Source organism: Lichenostomus cassidix, unplaced genomic scaffold (assembly GCF_008360975.1).
Source record: "Lichenostomus cassidix isolate B80296 unplaced genomic scaffold, HeHo_3.0 HiC_scaffold_33, whole genome shotgun sequence".
In the NCBI taxonomy this organism is placed as follows: Eukaryota; Metazoa; Chordata; class Aves; order Passeriformes; family Meliphagidae; genus Lichenostomus; species Lichenostomus cassidix.
The window spans coordinates 4,205,412-4,223,759 of NW_028147632.1; the positions used below are offsets into that span (position 1 = coordinate 4,205,412).

Below are 18,348 nucleotides of genomic sequence, written 5' to 3' on the forward strand. Positions count from 1 at the left end.
GGCACCGGGGGTCACTGTGACGTCACTGGGGTTTACTGGGGGGGTCACTGGGGGTCACTGGGGTGGTCACTGGGGATCATTGGGAGGACATTAAGGGTCATTCTGTGGTCCCTGGGGTGTCCCTGGGGATCATTTGGGGTCCCTGGGGTGTCCCTGGGGGTCTCTGAGGGTCCCTGGGTGTCCCTGGGGTGTCCCTGGGGATCATTGAGGGGTCATTCTGTGGTCCCTGTGGGTCCCTGGGTGTCCCTGGGCTGTCCCCGGGGGTCATTTGGGGTCCCTGGGGCTCATTTTGTGGTCCCTGGATGTCCCTGGTGTGTCCCTGGGTGTCCCTTGGGGTCCCTGGGTGTCCCTGGGCTGTCCCCGGGGGTCCCTGGGCTGTCCCCGGGGGTCTCTGTGGTCCCTGGGTGTCCCTGGTGTGTCCCCGGGGGTCTCAGCCCCGCTGACCGCTGCCCCCCCAGCCCAGCCCCTCGGACAGCGGCGTGGAGCTGAGCGGCGACTCGGGCGCCTGCAGCCAGCGCAGCTCCCCGGACGGCGGCCTGGCGCCCCCCCCGAAACCCCCCCAGCCCGGGGGGGCGCTGCCCCGAGAGCCCCCCCTGCCCGAGGGACCCCCGGAGCGCTGCCGCCTGCCGCCCCCCCGCCAGGACCCCCAGGTACGGCCGGACCCCCTTTGGGGAGGGGCTGGGGGGGCTCTGAACCCCCTGTGACCCCCTGTGACCCCCTGACCCCTCTGTGACCCCTCTGTGCCCTCCCTGACCCCTCTGTGACCCCTCTGTGACCCCCCTGACCCCCCCAGGTGTGCCCCGCCCCCCCCGCGGCCCCCCCGGGCCCCATCGGCACCGAGAGATCCCAGCGGGTCAGGAACCCCCCCGGGGGGGGCAGCGAGGCCTGGGGGGGGCCTGAGGGAGAGAGAGACCCCCGGCAGAGAGAGCGCGGCCAGAGGGAGGCGCTGCAGCCCCCCGGGGGGGGCGACGGGGTAAGGGGGGGCTGGGGGGTGAGAAAGGGGTCTGGGGGGGCAAAGAGGGGTCTGGGGGGGCACTGGGGGGGTCAGCAAGGGGGTTGGAGAGTCTGGGGGCAAAGGTCTGGGGGGGCACTGGGGGGTCTGGGGGTGTCTGAGAGAGGCTGAGGGTGTCTGGGGAGGTCAGAAAGTGGGTTGAGGGGACACTGGGGGGGTCCAGGGGGGCTGGGGAGTGCAAAAGGGTCTGGGGGTGTCAGAAATGGGTCTGGGGGAGTCTGGGGGGGCACAGAGGGGTCGGGGGGCAATCAGGATTTGGGGTCTCACTGTCTCTCCCCCCCAGCTGAACACTGCCCACCGGGACTGGGAGCTGCTGCCCGGGGGGGGCTCTGAAGCCCCCCCAAGTCACCCCCCCGAGCCCAAGGCCCCCCCCAGGGACCCCCCAGGCTCGGGGCAGCGTCCCTTCGAGGTGTGCTACGGGGGGGCTGCGGCCGCCGGGCAGGTATGGGGCTGGGGGGGAATTCGGGGGGATTTTGGGGGGTCTGGGGGGTCTGTGGGGCTCACCTGATCCCCCCCGTGTCCCCCCAGGTGCCCCCCCCCGCTGTGGAGCCCCCCCCCGGCAGCAGCAGCAACTTCAGGCCTGGGACTCCTTCACTGACCCCCTACAGGTACCTGGGGAGGGAACACCTGGGGGGTTGGAGCTCACCTGGGAGAGTTCAGAGCTCACCTGGGGGCTCAGAGCTCACCTGGGAGGGTTCAGAGCTCACCTGAGGGGCTCAGAGCTCACCTGGGGGGTTCAGAGCTCACCTGAGGGGCTGAGCTCACCTGGGAGCTCAGCACCCCCCTGACCCCTCCCTGTGCTGTGCTGTCCCCAGGCCGGTGCTGGTGGCGGGGGCGGGGCTGCCCCTCCCCCCCCTCAAGGGTCCCTTCGTGGACTTTCCTGCCCTGGGTGGTCCCGAGCTGGCCAAGCTGGGGGGGGCAGGGGGGGTGCTCTACCCTCCCCCCTTCCTCTACGGCCCCTACTGCCCCCCCGACCCCCCCGTGCTGCAGGTGAGTGGGCGTGGCCGGGCGGGGGCGTGGCCGGGCGGGGCGGGCAGAGGGGGCGGGGCTAACGCGGCCACACCCACCCAGGTGCGGCAGGACCTGACCACGCCCTCGGAGTTCTACGGGCAGAGCCAGAGCAGCTTCCAGCAGGTGAGAGCAGCGCACCTGGGGCAGGCCCCGCCCCCCGGGGTTAGCCCCGCCCACTTTGGGGCTAGCCCCGCCCTCCCCAGGGCTAGCCCCGCCCACCCCTAACCCCCGTGTCCCCCCAGATGCTGCTGCCGCTGGTGGAGCCCCCCGTGCCGCCCGTCGTCAATTTCGGGGCTCCCCCCGCGCCGCCCCTCCCCCTCCTGCCGCTGGGGCGGCTCCTGGCTCCGCCCACCCGGCCCTTCGCCCCGCCCCCCCCGCGCGGGCCCCGCCCCCGCCCCGCCGAGCCCCTCCCCCGGGGCGCCGGCCCCTCCCCCGCCGCCCCTCCCCGCCGCCCCCGCCCCGCCCCTCCCCCCGGGGTCTCGCCGCCCCCCCGCCTGGGCTGCCCCTCCCCCCAGGGCCCCCCCGGAGCCGCGGCACCCCCAGTGACCCCTCCCCCACCCGGGGGGTCCCGCTATTTATGAGGGTGGGGGAGGGGCCGCGCCGACACCCCTCCCCTCCCCCCGCGCGGGGCGTGGCCTTGCCCCTCCCCCATGGGCGTGGCCTCCCTGTCCATCCTTTGGTAAAGAAACGTTGAAAACGATAAAAAAAACTCCAAAATGAAACCAAAACGCCCCGAAAGAGGAATAAAGGTGGAGCAGCAGCCTGTGGTGGGCGTGGCCGGGGCGGGGCGTGGTTTATTCACTGGGGGGGCTCGCGGGGGGGGAGGGGCTCCCCGCGGGGGGGGAGGGGCTCCCCGAAGGCGCGGTGGGCGTTGGGGAAGCGGCGCGGGCTGAAGTCGGGGTCCTCGCGAAGCCGGCGCTGCAGGTCGGCCTGGAGCTGGGCAGGGGGCGGGGCAATGGGAACACGCCCACACCGAGACCACGCCCACACCGAGACCACGCCCACAGAGCCCCGCCCAATCCCACCCAACCCTCCCTGTTCACCTGTTTCACCCCAAAACTGCTGCCGCTACCCCCAGACCCATTGCCTTCCTGCCCCACATTGCCCCCAGACCCATTTCCACCCCACAATCCCCCCTGTATTGACCCCCAGACCCATTTGCCCCCCAGACCCATATTTTCCCCCATACCTGCTGCCTGTTCCCCCCAATCCCAGAAGACCCCAGACCCATATTTATCCCCCAGACCCACATTTCCCACTTCCCCATACCTGCGGCCTGTATCCCTCAGACACCCCCAGCCCCATTTTACCTGCAGTCAGTACCCCTCCTGCAGCCCCCAGCCTCATTTTTACCCCCCCAGCCCCATTTCATACTGCTGGCAGTACCTCCTGCAGCCCCCAGCCCCATTTTAACTCCCCCAGCCCCACTTGAAGCCCCCAGCCCCATTTTACCTGCTGCCGGTACCCCTCCTGCAGCCCCCAGCCCCATTTTAACTCCCCCAGCCCCATTTCCTACCTGCTGCCTGTACCCCTCCTGCAGCCCCCCCTCGCTCAGCTCCCGGCTCAGGCTCTCGGGGCTCCCCAGGCTCCTGGCGCCCGCGGCTCGAGCCGCTCTGCCCACCGCCTCGGCCAGCAGCAGCGGGGGCGGCTCGGCCTGCATGGTCTGGGGGCAGCCAGGGGTCAGTGGGGTCAGTCATGGGGTCATTCATGGGGTTACTCATGGGGTCAGCAGGGTTTGAGGGGGGCACTGTGGTCAGCAGGAGCAGGGTGAGGTCAGCATGCGGTCACTGCAGGCTGGGTGTGGTCACTTGGGGTCACTCGGTCACTTGGGGTCACTCAGGTCACTGACCTTGCGCCGCTTGGCCGGCATGCCGCTCAGGTAGGCGTCGCTCAGCGGCGGCTGCGGTTTGGCTTTGCGCTGGCGCTGAGCGTCCTCGCGGATGATGGGAACCCATTCCTGGGGACAGAGGGACAAGGGGGTCACAGGGGTCACACTGACCACTGACCACCACCACACCCAGTCCTGGGGGACAGAGGGACACAGGTGGACACAGGGGGGTCACATTGCCACTGACCACTCCCTGTGCCCCCCCCCACTCACCGGTGGCACAGGGACATTGCGGGTGTCACACACAGGGTGTCACACACGGTGTCACACTCACTGGTGGCACAGGGAAGTCACACATAGGGTGTCACACAGTGTCACGCTCACCGGTGGCACGGGGGGGTCACACACAGGATGTCACACAGAATGTCACACAATGTCACACTCACCAGTGGCACAGGAGGGTCATACAGGATGTCACACAGTGTCACACAATGTCACACTCACTGGTGGCACAGGAGGATCACACACACAATGTCACACAGTGTCACACTCACTGGTGGCACGGGGGGGGTCACACAGGATGTCACACACACAACGTCACACAGTGTCACTCACCGGTGGCACACTCACTGATGTCACACACAATGTCACACTCACTGGTGGCACAGGAGGGTCACACAGGATGTCACAGTGTCACACTCACTGGTGGCACAGGAGGGTCACACACAGGATGTCACACACACAATGTCACACAGGATGTCACACAGTGTCACACTCACCGGTGGCACACTCACTGATGTCACACACAATGTCACACTCACCGGTGGCACAGGGGGGTCACACACAGGATGTCACACAATGTCACACAATGTGACACTCACCGGTGGCACGGCCGCCGCCCAGGCCTCGCTGTCGCTCTCGGGGGGTGGCAGAGCCTCCTCGGCCGTGGTGGCTGGGGCAGGAGACCCCGCGCTGTCCCTCTGCAAGGGGCGGGGCTTCAGGGGCGGGGCCTGGGAGGCCACACCTCCTCCACACGAGGCTCCGCCCCCCGCTGGAAGCCACACCCCCTCCGTACCTGGGCATCATCCGGCGGTGGCTCCGCCTCCTGCACCTCCATTGGCTCCTCGGGCAGCGGCTGGGGAGGGGCAGAGAGAGGCGGGGCTTAGGGTATGGGGGCGTGGTTTGTGAGCAGTGGGTGTGGCCTGTGATGGGCGGGGCTTGGCCAGTGGGCATTTTTTATTGGATGGGATAATATGTGGGTGTGGTCAATGTAATGGGGCATGGTTACTTGTAGGTGTGGCCAGTGTTGGGGGGGCGTGGTTACCTGATCGGATGTGGCCCATGGGTGTGGCTACCTGTCTGGGCGTGGTTCATGGGCGTGGCCATGCTCACCTGTCAGGGCAGGGCTCTGGGGGTGTGTCTACCTGCCTGGGTGTGGGTCGGGGGCGTAGTCACCCTCACCTGTTGGGGCAGGGCGTGGCTCAGGGGCGTGGCCTCACTCACCTGTCGGGGCGGCGGCTCGGGCGGCTCGCCCAGGTGTCTCACGTAGGGCAGCACCTGCTCGGGGGTCACGGGCATCTGCTCGAGCACAGCCTGCAGCCGCAGCCCCACCACGGCCGTGAGCCACCCGACCAGCGACGGGGGGACATCGGCCGAGAGACGCCGCTGCGGACAGAGACAGCGGTCAGCGGGGTCAGACTGGGGTCAGACTGGGGTCAGCGGGGTCACACAGGGGTCAGCGGGGTCAGATAGGGGTCAGGTGACAGACAGGTCAGGGGGTGACAAGGATCAGGGGACAGATAGGGGTCAGGGGGACAGGGAACCCTAAGACCCCCATTCTGGGGTCAGGGTGACAATGACTCCCGTTTTTGGGTCTGGGGGTGACAACGACCACTCATTTTTGGGTCTGGGGGTGACAATGATCCCATTTTGGGCCTGGGGGAGGCAGTGACCCCCCTAGCCTCCCGATTTTGGGGTCTGGGGGTGACAATGACCCCCGTTTTTGGGTCTGGGGGTGACAATGACCACTCATTTTGGGTCTGGGGTCTCACTCACGATGCGGTCGCTGATCAGAGCCCCCAGAGCTCCTCTCTCTCCCCTCAGGCAGTGAAGGTTCAGCGCCAAACACTCGAAAAGTCCTCGATTGCAGAGCTCCAGCAGCCGCGGGCCGAAGGACCCGTCTGGGGACAGAGTGACCAGAATGACCACAGAGTGACCACAGGGTGACCACAGGGTGACCCATAGTAACCCCCATAGTGACCCCCATAGTGACGCCACTGACCCCTGAATGACCCAAGTGACCCCAGAGTGACCCACAATGACCCCCACCGACCCTCAGAGTGACCCCAGTGTGACCATCCCTACTGGTGCAGTGCAGGACATGCAGAGCAATGCAGCTGAACCCACAATGACCCCAGTGACCCATAGTGACCCCCAGAGTGACCCCCACAGTGACCCATAGTGACCCCCAGAGTGACCCACAGTGACCATGAGTGACCCACAGTGAACCACAGTGATCCCACTGACCCCCACAGTGACCCCAGTGACCCACGGTGACCCCCAGAGTGACCCCAGTGACCCACAGTGACCATAGTGACCCAGAGTGACCCCAGTGACCCACAGTGACCCCAGAGTGACCCCCAGTGACCCCAGTGACCCCACAGTGACCCCCGTTACCGGTGCAGCGCAATGCGGTTGAACCCATAGTGACACACGGTGACCCCCAGAGGGACCCACAGTGACCTGAGTGACCCCAGTGACCCACAGTGACCCCAGTGACCCACAGTGACCCCAGAGTGACCCCCAGAGTGACCAGAGCGACCCCCGTTACCGGTGCAGCGCAGGACGTGCAGCGCAATGCGGTTGAATTGCTCCCGCAGGAACTCCACGTTGGTCCGAGTGATGTCCACTCCGTCGGCCACTCGGACCCCGGCCTGGGGGGGAGGGGCAAAATCAAAATGTGGGGGGGGAGGGGAGACACCCCCAGGATCCCCCAGGATGTCCTCAATCCCCCCAGGACCACCCAAAGCCCCCCAGAGCTACCCCAAGAACCCCCAAGGATCCCCCAAAAAACCTCTCCAGGACCATCCAAGCCCCCCCAGACCCCCCCAGGACACCCATGGACGCTCCTGGATCTCCCCCAGGACCCCCAGACCCCCCAAAGCCCCCCAGGACACCCCAGAGCCCCCCATGGACCCTCCTGGATCTCCCCCAGGACCCCCAGACCCCCCAAAGCCCCCCAGAGCCCCCCGACTCACGAAGCTCTCGCGGATGAAACCCTCCAGCCCCATGATCAGGTTGTGTGTCGCTGCCTGGGGAGGAAAAGGGGCTGTGAGGATTTGGGGGCTTTTTGGGTGTTTTTTGGGGGGTTTTGGGGTGGCTTTTGGGTGGTCTTTGGAGTGGTTTTTGGGCAGTTTTTTGGGGTTTTTCTGGGTGGTTTTGGGTCCCTCACCCTGACGTTGGCCTCGGTGGGGTCAGGGTCTGGTTTTGGGTTATTTTTGGGTATTTTTGGGGTGTTTTGGGGTGTCTCACCCTGACGTTGGCCTCGGTGGGGTCAGGGTCTGGTTTTGGGTTATTTTTGGGGTGTTTTGGGGTGTCTCACCCTGACGTTGGCCTCGGTGGGGTCGCGCCCCCCCAGGTAGCGCTGCCGGAAGCAGCGGCGCAGCAGAGGCTGCAGCCTGGCCAGCGGCTGGCAGCGCCCGTGCAGCAGCAGGACAACGTCCACCATGGACAGGTGCTGGCAGATCAGAGCCAGCAGAGCCCCGAAAAACCCTGGAAACGGGAAAAAATGGGTCAGAGAGCCCCAAAAAACCCTGGAAATGGGAAAAAATGGGTCAGAGAGCCCCGAAAAACCCTGGAAATGGGAAAAAAATGCATCAGGAGGGTGTGAAAAACCCTGGAAAGGAGAAAAAATAGGGCCTGAAAAACCTGACAGGGCCAGGAGAGACCCGAAAAACCTGGAAATGGGAAAAAATGGGCCTGAGAAATGCTGCAGGGCCCAAATCCCAGAGGGAGGGCCCAAAATCCCCCCAGTTCTCACTGTCCAGCCCCAGCAATCCCTCCAGCAGACCCAGCGCTCCCCAAATCCCTGCTTTTAACCCCAAATCCCCATTTTTCACCCCGAGTTCATTACTTTTTCCTTGGTTCTCACCATCCAGCCCCGGTGACCCCTGAAGCACCCCCATTTCTCTGTTTTTCACCCCAAATTCCCCATTTTTAACCCATTTTCACCCCAATTTCTCACCATCTGGCCCGGGTGACCCCTCGAGCAGCCCCGGGGTCCCGCTGAGGCGGCTCAGGAAGGCGGCGATGCTCTCGGGCGGCCCGGCGGGCGGAGCTCCCAGCGGCCCCAGCATGGAGCTCAGCACTCCCTGCAGCACGCTGGTGAAGAACTCGGGGGGGAGGGGCTCCCCGGGGGGCGGGGCAGGGGCGGGGCCAGAGCCGGAGGGGGCGGGGCCGGCGCAGCCCTCGGGGGGTGGGGGAGGGGGAGGCGGGGGAGGGGAGGGGGGAGGGGCGGCGGTGGAGGTGGGGGAGGGGGAGAGGTCGGCGGGGGGCGGAGCTTCGGACGGGGGGGTGGAGCTGGGCTGGGCGGCCTGTGGGGGGAAGGGGTGTGGTCAGAGCAGGCTCCACCCATTTGAAGCCACGCCCATTGTGCATCAAGCCCCGCCCCCAATGCCCTGCCCCTTATTAAACGCAATGAAGCCACACCCACTACAAGCCCCGCCCACTGTCTTGAGTCTCCACCACACCCCCATTCCACAGCCACGCCCTTCCCTGAAGCCCCACCCACTTACAAGACCCCACCCGCTCCAAAGCCCCGCCCCTTCCCAAACCACGCCCACCCCGCAAACCACGCCCACCTGCAGCAGCTCGGCCACGCCCTCCAGCAGAGGACTGCCCCCAGGCACAGCCACGCCCACCAGCGGCGCTGGCCCCGCCCCCAGCAGCCCCCCCAGCAGCCCCGCCAGGGGGCGCTGCTGAGCCTCGGCCACGCCCCCCGCGCTGGGTGGGGCAGGGGGCGGGGCAGGGGGCGTGGCCGAGCCGTCCGGACCTCCTGGGGCTCCTCCTGCAGGGGGGGCGGGGCCGGGAGGGGCGGGGGGCGTGGCCTGGCCCGAGGAGGGGGCGGAGCTGGGGGTGGGGGGGGCAGGGGGGGCTGAGGAGCTTCCTTGGGCTGGGGGAGGGGAGAGAGGGGAGGGGAGAGAGGGGGGGTCAGGGGGGTGCGAGACCCCCGGGACCCCAAAAGTGACCAAAATCACCCCAAACTGACCCAAAATTGACCCCAAAATCACCCCAAACCACCTCTGGCACCCCAAAACACCACCCAGGGACCCCCATGCCCCCCCAGTCCCTCCCAAATTTCCCAAATCCTCCCAAATTTTTCTCATTTTTCCTATTTTTTCTCAGTTTTTCCCAATTCCAGTCCCTCCCAATCCCTCCCAGTACAAACCAGTTTCCTTTTACTCCCCAAAATCCCCATTTTTCACTCTAAAACCGCCGTGAGTTTTCCTCCCATTCCCTCCCAGTCCCTCCCAGTCCATCCCAGTCCCTCCCAGTCCCCCCAGTCTCACCCAGCACCAGCGGCTGCATCAGCAGTTGCCCCACAAGTCCACTGATCACCTGGGCCAGCGAAGCCCCCCCAGGGGCCTGGGGGGGTCAGGGGGGGTCAGGGGGTCACTCTGACCTCGCTGTGACCCCCGGGTGACCCCCGGGGTGACCCCTGACCCCCCTGACCGCCCAGCCCCCACTCACAGGTCCAGCGCCGGCCTGGGGGGCTCCGGGGTGGGTGGGGCGCGGCGGAGGCGCCGATGGCCGAGCGATGACCACTCGGGTTGGGGCCTGGAACCCGCCGACGGCCTGGCCTGGGCAGGGGGGATGGACACAGGGGGTCAGGGGGGCCTGGAGACCCCCAGGTGTCCCCTCGGGTGGGGCGGGGCTGCTGGGGTCACTGGGGGCAGGTGTGGGTCAGTTCTGGTCAGCTGTGGGTCAGTTCTGGTCAGCTGTGGGTCAGTCCTGGTCAGTTGAGGGTCAGCTCTGGTCAGCTGTGGGTCAGTCCTGGTCAGTTGTGGGTCAGTCCTGGTCAGCTGTGGGTCAGTTCTGGTCAGCTGTGGGTCAGTTCTGGTCAGTTATGGGTCAGTCCTGGTCAGTACTGGTCAGTACCTGTCTGTTATTGGTCAGCACTGGTCAGTGCCATAGCTGTGGCCGCAGAGCTCAGTGCTGCTCAGTAATGGTCACTAGTAGACAGTACTGGTCAGCACTGGTCAGTAATGGTCAGTGGCATACCTGTAGCCACAGAGGTCAGTACTGGTCAGCACTGCTCAGTACCAGTCAGTACTAGTCAGTAATGGTCAGTGGCATACCCGTGGCCACAGAGGTCAGTACTGGTCAGCACTGGTCAGCACTGGTCAGTAATGGTCAATGCCATGCCTGTGGCCGCAGAGGTCAGCACTGGTCAGTGCTGCTTAGCAATGGTCAGCAGCAGTCAGTGCCATAGCTGTGGCCACAGAAGTCAGTACTGGTCAGCACTGGTCAGCACTGGTCAGCACTGGTCAGTACTGGTCAGGAAGGGTCAGCACTGGTCAGTAAGGGTCAGCACTGGTCAGTGCCATAGCTGTGGCCGCAGAGATAAGTAATTGTCAGGAAGGGTCACCACTGGTCAGTAACGGTTACCACTGGTCAGCACTGGGCAGTGCCATACCTGTGACTGCAGAGGTCAGTACCAGTCAGTAATGGTCACCACTGGTCAGTAATGGTCACCACTGGTCAGTAAGGGTCAGCAGTGGTCAGTAATGGTCAGCACTGGTCAGTACTGGTCAGTCATGGTCAGCACTGGTCAGCACTGGTCAGTCATGGTCAGTACTGGTCAGCAGTGGTCAGGACCGGTCAGTTCCGTACCTGTGGCCGCAGAGGTCAGTACCAGTCAGCAATGGTCACCACTGGTCAGTAAGGGTCAGCAATGGTCAGTAATGGTCAGTCATGGTCAGCACCGGTCAGTTCCGTACCTGTGGCCGCAGAGGCCGCGGCCGCCATGGCCTGCTGGGTGATCTGGTGAGCCACAGCCTGCAGGAACTCGGGGGGCAGGGGGGGCAGCTGGACACCAACACCACCTGGGGACAGCGCTGGTCAGTGCCACGCCCACTGCCCATGGCCACGCCCCGACCACGCCCACTGCCCGTGGCCACGCCCACTGACACACCCATGGTCATGCCCCCTGACATACCCATGACCACGCCCCTGACACACCCATGGCCACACCCACTGCCCATGGCCACACCCATGGCCACGCCCACCGCCCGTGGTCACGCCCCTGACCACGCCCATTGCCAATGGCCATGCCCAGAGACACACCCATGGCCACACCCACTGTCCATGGCCACGCCCACTGACACACCCATTGTAATGCCCCCTGACATACCCATGGCCATGCCCATAGACACACCCATGGCCACACCCACTGCCCATGGCCACACCCACTACACTCCCAAACCCAATCCAGATGCCCCAAAATCCAAAAAAATTCCCCCAAACCCAACCCAGATGCCCCAAAATCCCCCCAAATTCCCCCCAAACCCAACCCAGAATCCCCAAATTCCCCCCAAACCCAACCCAGACCCCCCCAAACTACCCCCAAACCCAACCCAGAGCCCCCCAAACCCCCCCCAGACCCCCAAACCTCCCCCAGGCCCACTGACCGATGCCCAGCCCAGGGCCAGGGGGTCCAGCCGAGCCCCCAGCGGGGGGAGAGCCTGAGTCTGGGGGGCAGAGAGACAGGGGTCAGCGGGTTTGGGGGGTCCAGGGTGTCCTGGGGGGTTTGGGGTGTCCAGGGGGTCACAAGGGGGGTTTGAGGGGTCCTGGGGGGTTTTAAGGGGTATTTTGGGGTCTCCGGGGTGGTTTTAAGGGTATTTCGGGGTGTTCTGGGGGGTTTAAGGGGTATTTTTGGAGGTATTTAAAGGGTATTTTGTGGGTATTTTTGGGGGTGGTTCATAGGCTATTTTGGGGATATTTTGGGGGATATTTTGTGGCTGTTTCAGAGTGGTTTAAAGGCTATTTCAGGGGTATTTTTGGGAGTGTTTAAAGGGTACTTTAGAGCATTTCAGAGAGTGTTCTGAGGTTATTTTGGGGGTATTTTTGGGGGATGTTTATAGGTTATTTTAGGGGTGTTTTGGGGTGGCTTACAGGGTATTTTTAGGGATGTTTAAAGGGCATTTTTGGGAGAATTTAAAGGGTATTTTGGGGGTATTTTTGGAGGCATTTTGTGGCTGTTTCAGGGTGGTTTAAAGGCTATTTCAGGGTATTTTGGGCGTGTTTTGGGGGTGTTTATAGGGTATTTTGGGGTTATTTTTGTGGGTGTTTTGGGGGTGGTTTAAAGGCTATTTCAGGGTATTTTTGGGGGTGTTTTGGGGCTGTTTCAGGGTGGTTTAAAGCTCATTTCGGGGTCATTTTGGGGTTATTTTTGGGGATGTTTTGGGGGTGTTTACAGGGTATTTTGGGGTTATTTCAGGAGTATTTTGGGGGTGTTTTGCAGGTGTTTACAGGGTATTTTTGGGGATGTTTTGGGGGCGTTTCGGGGTGGTTTCAAGGCCATTTTCGGGGTCTCTCACCCTGGATGTTCATGTGCATCATCACCACGGGCTCCACGCTCTGGTGGGAGATCCGGATGACCCTGGGGGGTCCAGGCTGCGCCCCGGGGGGGGGCGGGGGGCGCCTCGGGGGGCTCGGCGGGGTGGGGGAGGGGCCGGGGGGCAGCTCGGGGGGCGCGGGGGGGGCGGGGGGGGCCGAGCCCCCGTTGCCGGCCATCGTCACCGTGGTGCCCACGTTGATCTGGGGGGGCAGGGGGGGTCAGGGGCACCCCGAATTGGGGACAGCGGGGTCCCCTCCCCCACCCCAGAACAGGGATCCCCCCAGTCACCCCTTATGGGGTCTCCCCACCCCCATTTTGGGGTCTTCCCACCCTCATTTTGGGGTTTCCTCTCCCATTTTGGGATACTTTAATGCCCATTTTGGGATTTCCTCCCCCATTTTGGGGTCCCAACCCTCCATTTCAGAATCTCCGCCCCAATTTCGGGATTTCCTCCCCCCATTTCAGTCTCTCCATCCCCAGTTTTGGGTTTTCCAGTCCCCATTTTGGGGTCTCCACCCCCAATTTTGGGATGCCCACCCCGAATTTTGGTATTTCCTCCCCTATTTTGTGCTCTCCACCCCAATTTCAGCCTCTTCACCCCAAGTTTTGGGATCTCCACCCCAAATTACAAGATTCCCACCCCAATTTCATGATTTTCTCCCCAAATTTCAATCTCTCCACCCCAAATTTGGGATTTCCTCCCCCATTTCAGTCTCTCCACCCCAAATTTTGGTCTCTCCACCCCAAATTTCAGGATTTCCTCCCCCATTTTGGGATTTCCTCCCCCATTTCAGTCTCTCCACCCCAAATTTCAGGATTTCCTCCCCCATTTCGGGCTCCCCACCCCAAATTTCGGGCTCCCCACCCCCAATTTTGGGATTTCCTCCCCAGTTTCAGTCTCCCCACCCCAAATTTCAATCTCTCCACCCCAAATTTGGGATTTCCTCCCCCATTTCAGTCTCTCCACCCCAAATTTCAGGATTTCCTCCCCCATTTTGAGATTTCCACCCCAAATTCGGGCTGCCCACCTGGATGGGGATGGTGGCCTGCTGCACCAGCATGGGGGGCCCGTAGTGGGGGAGGGGCCTGGCCAGCTGCAGGGGGCGGGGCGGCGCTCCGGCCAGGTTACAGCGCAGCTCGGCCAGAGTGACCAGAGCGCTGCCCAGCAGCCGCTGCCCCTCCCCCACCAGGTTCAGCAGCCGCTGCGCCTCCTCGCGGCCCTCGCTCTGGGGGGGGAAACGGGGGGTCAGGGGGGCAAAATAGCCCAAAATACAGATTTGGGGTCCCCAAAAATACCCCAAATACCCCAAAATACAGATCTGGGGTCCCAAAAGACCCCAAAATACCCCAAAAGACAAATTTGGGGTCCCCAAAATACCCCAAAATCCAGATCTGGGTCCCCAAAATACCCCAAAATCCAAATTGGAGTCCCCAAAACCCCCAAAATCCAGGTTGGGGTCATCAAACCCCCCGACCCCCAAATATGGTTTTTTAAAAGCACAAAAATTTACCAAATTCTGCCCCTGGCGACCCCAAAAATGCCCCCCAAACCCCTCAGGACCCCCAAACCTGCCCAAACCCCTCCAGGATTCCCCAGACCCACGTTGTTGTTGTAGTCGGCTGTCGCGGCGCTGCCCAGGATGTCGCGATAGCGCTGCTGACATGAACCCATATCGCCTGCCCTGAGCTTCCCAAGCACCCCAAACCCCCCCAGGACCCCTGAAGCCCCCCGAATCCCCCCAAAGCCCCCAGACCCACATTGTTGTTGTAGTCGGCTGTCGCGGCGCTGCCCAGGATGTCGCGATAGCGCTGCCGACGTGACCCCAAATCGCCTCCTCTGAGCCTCCCGAGCACCCCAAACCCCCAGGAATCCCCCAATCCCCCCAACCCCAAAGCCCCCAGACCCACGTTGTTGTTGTAGTCGGCCGTGGCGGCGCTGCCCAGGATGTCGCGATAGCGCTGCTGATGTGACCCCAAATCGCCTGCTCTGAGCTTCCCAAGCACCCCAAAGCCCCCCCAGGACACCCAAACTGCCCAGGATCCCCCAATCCCCTCGGAGCCCCCAGACCCACGTTGTTGTTGTAGTCGGCCGTGGCGGCGCTGCCCAGGATGTCGCGATAGCGCTGCCGGAACGGCTCCAGCCGCGTCTCCAGCCGCCGCAGCTCCCCCAGCAGCTCCCCCAGCTCGGCCGGAGTCGGGGGGCTGCGGGTGGGCAGAGGGGAGGGTGAGACCCCCGAGATCACCCCAGAAACAGCCCAAAAACAGCCCAAAAATCCTCCCCAAAATCACCCTGAAATCACCCCAAAAATAGCCTAAAATCACCCCAAAATCACAAAAATCCACCCCAAATCCACCCCAAAATCATCCCAAATCCACCCTGAAATCACAATAATCCCAAAAAAATTACACTAAAATACTAAAAATATACCCAAAAAACCCTCCAAGCTCCCCAAAAATATACTGAAATACCTAAAGATCAAAAAAAAAAATCCCCCAGAAAAAACCCCGAAAAAAACCTAAAAAAATCCCAAAATAAATCCCAAAAGACCCCAAAAAAATCCCAAAAATTAAAACAATATCCATTAAAAAATCCCCAAAAATTAAAAAAACCACTAAAATAAAAAAATCCCCAAAAATATAAAAATAATAATTAACAAAATGCCCAAAAAATCCCCAAAAATCCCCAAAAACTCCCCAAAATCCCAACCCCTGTGCTCACCTGGCAGCCTCGGGGCCGGGCGCGGGCTCGGGGGGCTCAGGGGGCTCAGCAGGGGCTGAAGCTTCCATCTGCTCCTCGGGGGGCGCGGGGGGCTCGGGGGGGGCTGGGGGGGGCGAGCGAGACCCCCCAGTGCCCTGGGGGAGGGGAGAGAGTGGGATTTGGGGTGAGATGGGGAGTTTGGGTGTTTGGGGGGATTTGGGGAGGATTTGGGGGATTCAGGATGGTTTTGGGGTATTTGGGGAGGATTTGGGGTATTTTGGGTGGTTTTGGGGTAATTTTAGGGGTATTTGGGGAGGATTTGGGGTGGATTTGGGGAGGATTTGGGGTAGTTTTGGGGTATTCAGGGTGGTTTTGGGGTTCTAGCTAACCTTGTGCTGTGCCAGGAGGCCCCAGATGTGTTTTTGGGGTATTTTGGGGTATTTTGGGGTGGTTTTGGGGTCTCTCTCACCTCCAGCTGGGCCAGCACCCCCTGGATGTGTTTTTGGGGTATTTTTGGGGTATTTTGGGGTATTTTGGGGTCTCTCTCACCTCCAGCTGGGCCAGCACCCCCTGGATGTGTTTTGGGGATGATTTTTGGGGTATTTTGGGGTCTCTCACCTCCAGCTGTGCCAGCACCCCCTGGATGTGTTTTGGGGGTGATTTTTGGGTGTTTTTGGGGTATTTTGGGGTGGTTTTGGGGTCTCTCACCTCCAGCTGGGCCAGCACCCCCTGGATGTGTTTTGGGGATGATTTTTGGGGTATTTTGGGGTATTTTTGGGGTCTCTCTCACCTCCAGCTGGGCCAGCACCCCCTGGATGTCCCTCAGCATGTGTTGAGCCACCAGCAGCCTCATCCGGGGTTCACTCTGGGGGCAAATGGGGGTCAGTCTGGGACCCCAAAATGGGGAGGGGGCACAGCCTGGACCCCCAAAATGGGGAGGGGGCAGCCTGGACCCCAAAATGGGGAGGGGGCACAGCCAGGACCCCAAAATGGGGAGGGGGCAGCCTGGACCCCAAAATGGGGAGGGGGCACTGCCAGGACCCCCAGAGCCCCCAGACCCACCTGGCCAGGGCCTTGGTCCATGTTGATGTGAACATCGACCGAGGAGCCATCGATCTGGGGGGCAAAGTTAGTGACCTCTGCTAGGACCACTGACCACTGCCAGAATCACTGACCACTCCCCAAATTACTGATCTCTGCTAAAACCACTGAACACTCCCAAAATTAGTGACCTTTTCTAAAATAAGTGACCCCTCCCCAAATTACTGACCTCTGCCAAAATCACTGACCACTCCCCAAATTACTGACCTCTGCCAAAACCAATGACTCCTCCCAAAATTACCGATCTTTTCTAAAACCACTGATCACTCCCAAAATTACTGACATTTTCTAAAATCACTGGCCACTCCCAAAATCACCGATTTCTCTTCAAAATTGCTGACCCCTCCCCAAAATTACTGACCCGTCACCCACAAAATTACTGACTTCTTCTAAGATTACTGACCCTTTCTAAAATAACTGACCCCTCCCCAAAATCACTGACCCCTCACCCCCAAAACCCCCCACCCCAAATCACTGACCCCACACTGCCCCCCACCCCAAAATCACCAAATCCTTCACTGTCCCCCAGACCCCCAAACTCCCCAGACCCCAAAAGCCCCCAAACCCCCAAACCCCCCCAGAAGCCCCTCACTCACGGGCAGGTTGAAGGTCCCCACCATGACGTAGCTGTTGGCGTTCCTGTCCGGCCCCCCCCGGGCGCCCCCCCCGTTCTGGGGGGGAGGGGAGCTGCCCAGCCCCGAGGGACCCCCGGAGGAGGGGGACTGCGCCTGGGGGGGGGCGCGCTCCACCAGGTGGATCACCTTGCCCCCCACATCTGGGGAGAACAGGGGTTAGGGGTGAGACCCCCACACAGAGACCCCCCAAAAAATCCCAAAATGAACCTGTAGTGACCCCCAGGGTTAGGGGTGAGACCCCCACACAGAGACCCCCAAAAATCCCAAAATTGTAATGACCTCCAGGGTCATCCTAGCCCCCCAGAACCACCCCAGACCCCCCGGCTGTCCCATTCCAATCCCAACCCCAATTCCCAGGGAAGTCCCAACCCCAAAACCAAAACCCAGGGAAACCCCCAAACCCCGACATTTCTATTCCTATCCTGACCCCAATCCCCAGAGAAACCCCGAACCCCTCCAAAGCCCCGACTCTCCGATCCCAATTCCCAGAGAAGCCCCAAACCCCCAAATCCCTCATTTCCCCAAACCCCCCCAATCCCCCAAAACCCCCCAGTCCCCGTTCCCTCACTGTAGTCGCGCAGCCGCCGCTCGTCCTGCAGCACTCTGCCCTGGTAGATCAGCCGCTGTTTCTCCGCCGCGATGCTCACCGCGCCCGCGATGCGCTGCTTGAACTCGCGCACCGAGATCTGCGGGACGGCCGGGGGGGACAGTGTCACACCGGGAATGTCACAGTGTCACACCGGGGGGGTCACCGGGCCGGGGGTGACACCGGGGGGGTCACCATGTCACACCGGGGATGTCACACCGAGGGTCACACCGCCATCGCCCCCTCCTCCTCCTCCTCCTCCTCCTCCTCACCTCGGGCTCCACCTCGAAGCTCCGTGTCTGCGAGTCCAAGGTCTTGACGAGCACCTGCAGCACGTCGGGCCGCTGCTCCTCCGCCATGGCGGGCCGGGCGGGCCGGGCGGGCCCGGGCTGAGGAAGGGCGGCCCTGAGGGGACAGCGGGGGTTGCCGGGCCGTTAGAGCGCCCCGAGCGCCTTCCCGGCTGTCCCCGGCTGTCCCCGGCGCGCTCAGCCCCTCAGAAACCCCCCGAGCTCCTCATCCTCCTCCTCCTCCCACCTCGCCGCTCGCGGCTCTCCCGACGCGGCCGCGGCCGTTGGGCCTAGCGCCTGCTGCGCACTGCGCCTGCGCCGCCAGGACCCCGCGGGGCTGCTCGGAGCGCGCCTGAAGCGGCGCGGCCACTGCGGGAAACCCACCGGAAACCTTCCCGAACCTTCCCGAACCCCCCCGGGGCTCCTCCGAGGCTCCCCCGCCGGTACCGGAGCCGTTAAAAGCCGCGGAACGGCCGCGCCGGCATCAGGCGCCCGCCGAAGGCACCCCTAAGGGGGGCGGGAAGCCCCTCAGCGTGAGGCGCACGCGCGCCGCCATCTTAGCGCCCCGCCGCT

General features: G+C 62.8%; 3 protein-coding genes across 3 annotated transcripts in view; 2 read left to right on the top strand and 1 right to left on the bottom strand.

Annotated features, from left to right (window-relative positions):
* Positions 1-2,805, top strand: part of PRRC2A (proline rich coiled-coil 2A) — a 17,607-nt gene extending 14,802 nt beyond the window's left edge. The window contains exons 25-31 of the mRNA XM_085047178.1: positions 459-650; positions 794-973; positions 1,296-1,454; positions 1,541-1,620; positions 1,828-2,002; positions 2,084-2,146; positions 2,266-2,805. Of these exons, the coding sequence (XP_084903304.1) occupies positions 459-650; positions 794-973; positions 1,296-1,454; positions 1,541-1,620; positions 1,828-2,002; positions 2,084-2,146; positions 2,266-2,604 (1,188 nt within the window). The 3' untranslated portion in view covers positions 2,605-2,805. The remainder of the gene's footprint in view (positions 1-458; positions 651-793; positions 974-1,295; positions 1,455-1,540; positions 1,621-1,827; positions 2,003-2,083; positions 2,147-2,265) is intronic.
* On the bottom strand, positions 2,741-18,331 carry BAG6 (BAG cochaperone 6). Its single transcript, XM_085047179.1, has 27 exons — positions 18,281-18,331; positions 18,023-18,144; positions 17,761-17,893; positions 17,471-17,588; positions 16,864-17,042; positions 16,229-16,282; positions 15,957-16,031; positions 15,188-15,321; positions 14,541-14,670; positions 13,497-13,694; positions 12,449-12,668; positions 11,540-11,599; positions 10,850-10,954; positions 9,600-9,709; positions 9,419-9,494; positions 8,711-9,021; positions 8,095-8,443; positions 7,453-7,622; positions 7,109-7,162; positions 6,682-6,784; positions 5,907-6,031; positions 5,355-5,516; positions 4,927-4,986; positions 4,733-4,831; positions 3,873-3,980; positions 3,540-3,686; positions 2,741-2,959 (listed from the first exon to the last, which is right to left on the bottom strand). Exons 1-27 carry the CDS (start codon positions 18,329-18,331, stop codon positions 2,822-2,824), a joined length of 3,591 nt encoding a protein of 1,196 aa, XP_084903305.1. The 3' UTR covers positions 2,741-2,821.
* The window catches only part of ZBTB12 (zinc finger and BTB domain containing 12), a 67,574-nt gene continuing 58,602 nt past the window's right edge, over positions 9,377-18,348 (top strand). The window contains exon 1 of the mRNA XM_085047265.1: positions 9,377-9,392. The gene's annotated coding sequence lies outside the window, so the exon portion shown is untranslated. The remainder of the gene's footprint in view (positions 9,393-18,348) is intronic.

Excerpts from the sequence above, each read along its gene's own strand:
- BAG6 (XM_085047179.1), bottom strand. The coding sequence starts at position 18,331 with ATGGCGGCGCGCGTGCGCCTCACGCTGAGGGGCTTCCCGCCCCCCTTA. Across the intron at positions 7,163-7,452 it reads CCACCGAGGCCAACGTCAGG|GCAGCGACACACAACCTGAT; the intron begins GTGAGACACCCC and ends TTTCCTCCCCAG. Across the intron at positions 4,832-4,926 it reads CACCGCCGGATGATGCCCAG|AGGGACAGCGCGGGGTCTCC; the intron begins GTACGGAGGGGG and ends CGCCCCTTGCAG.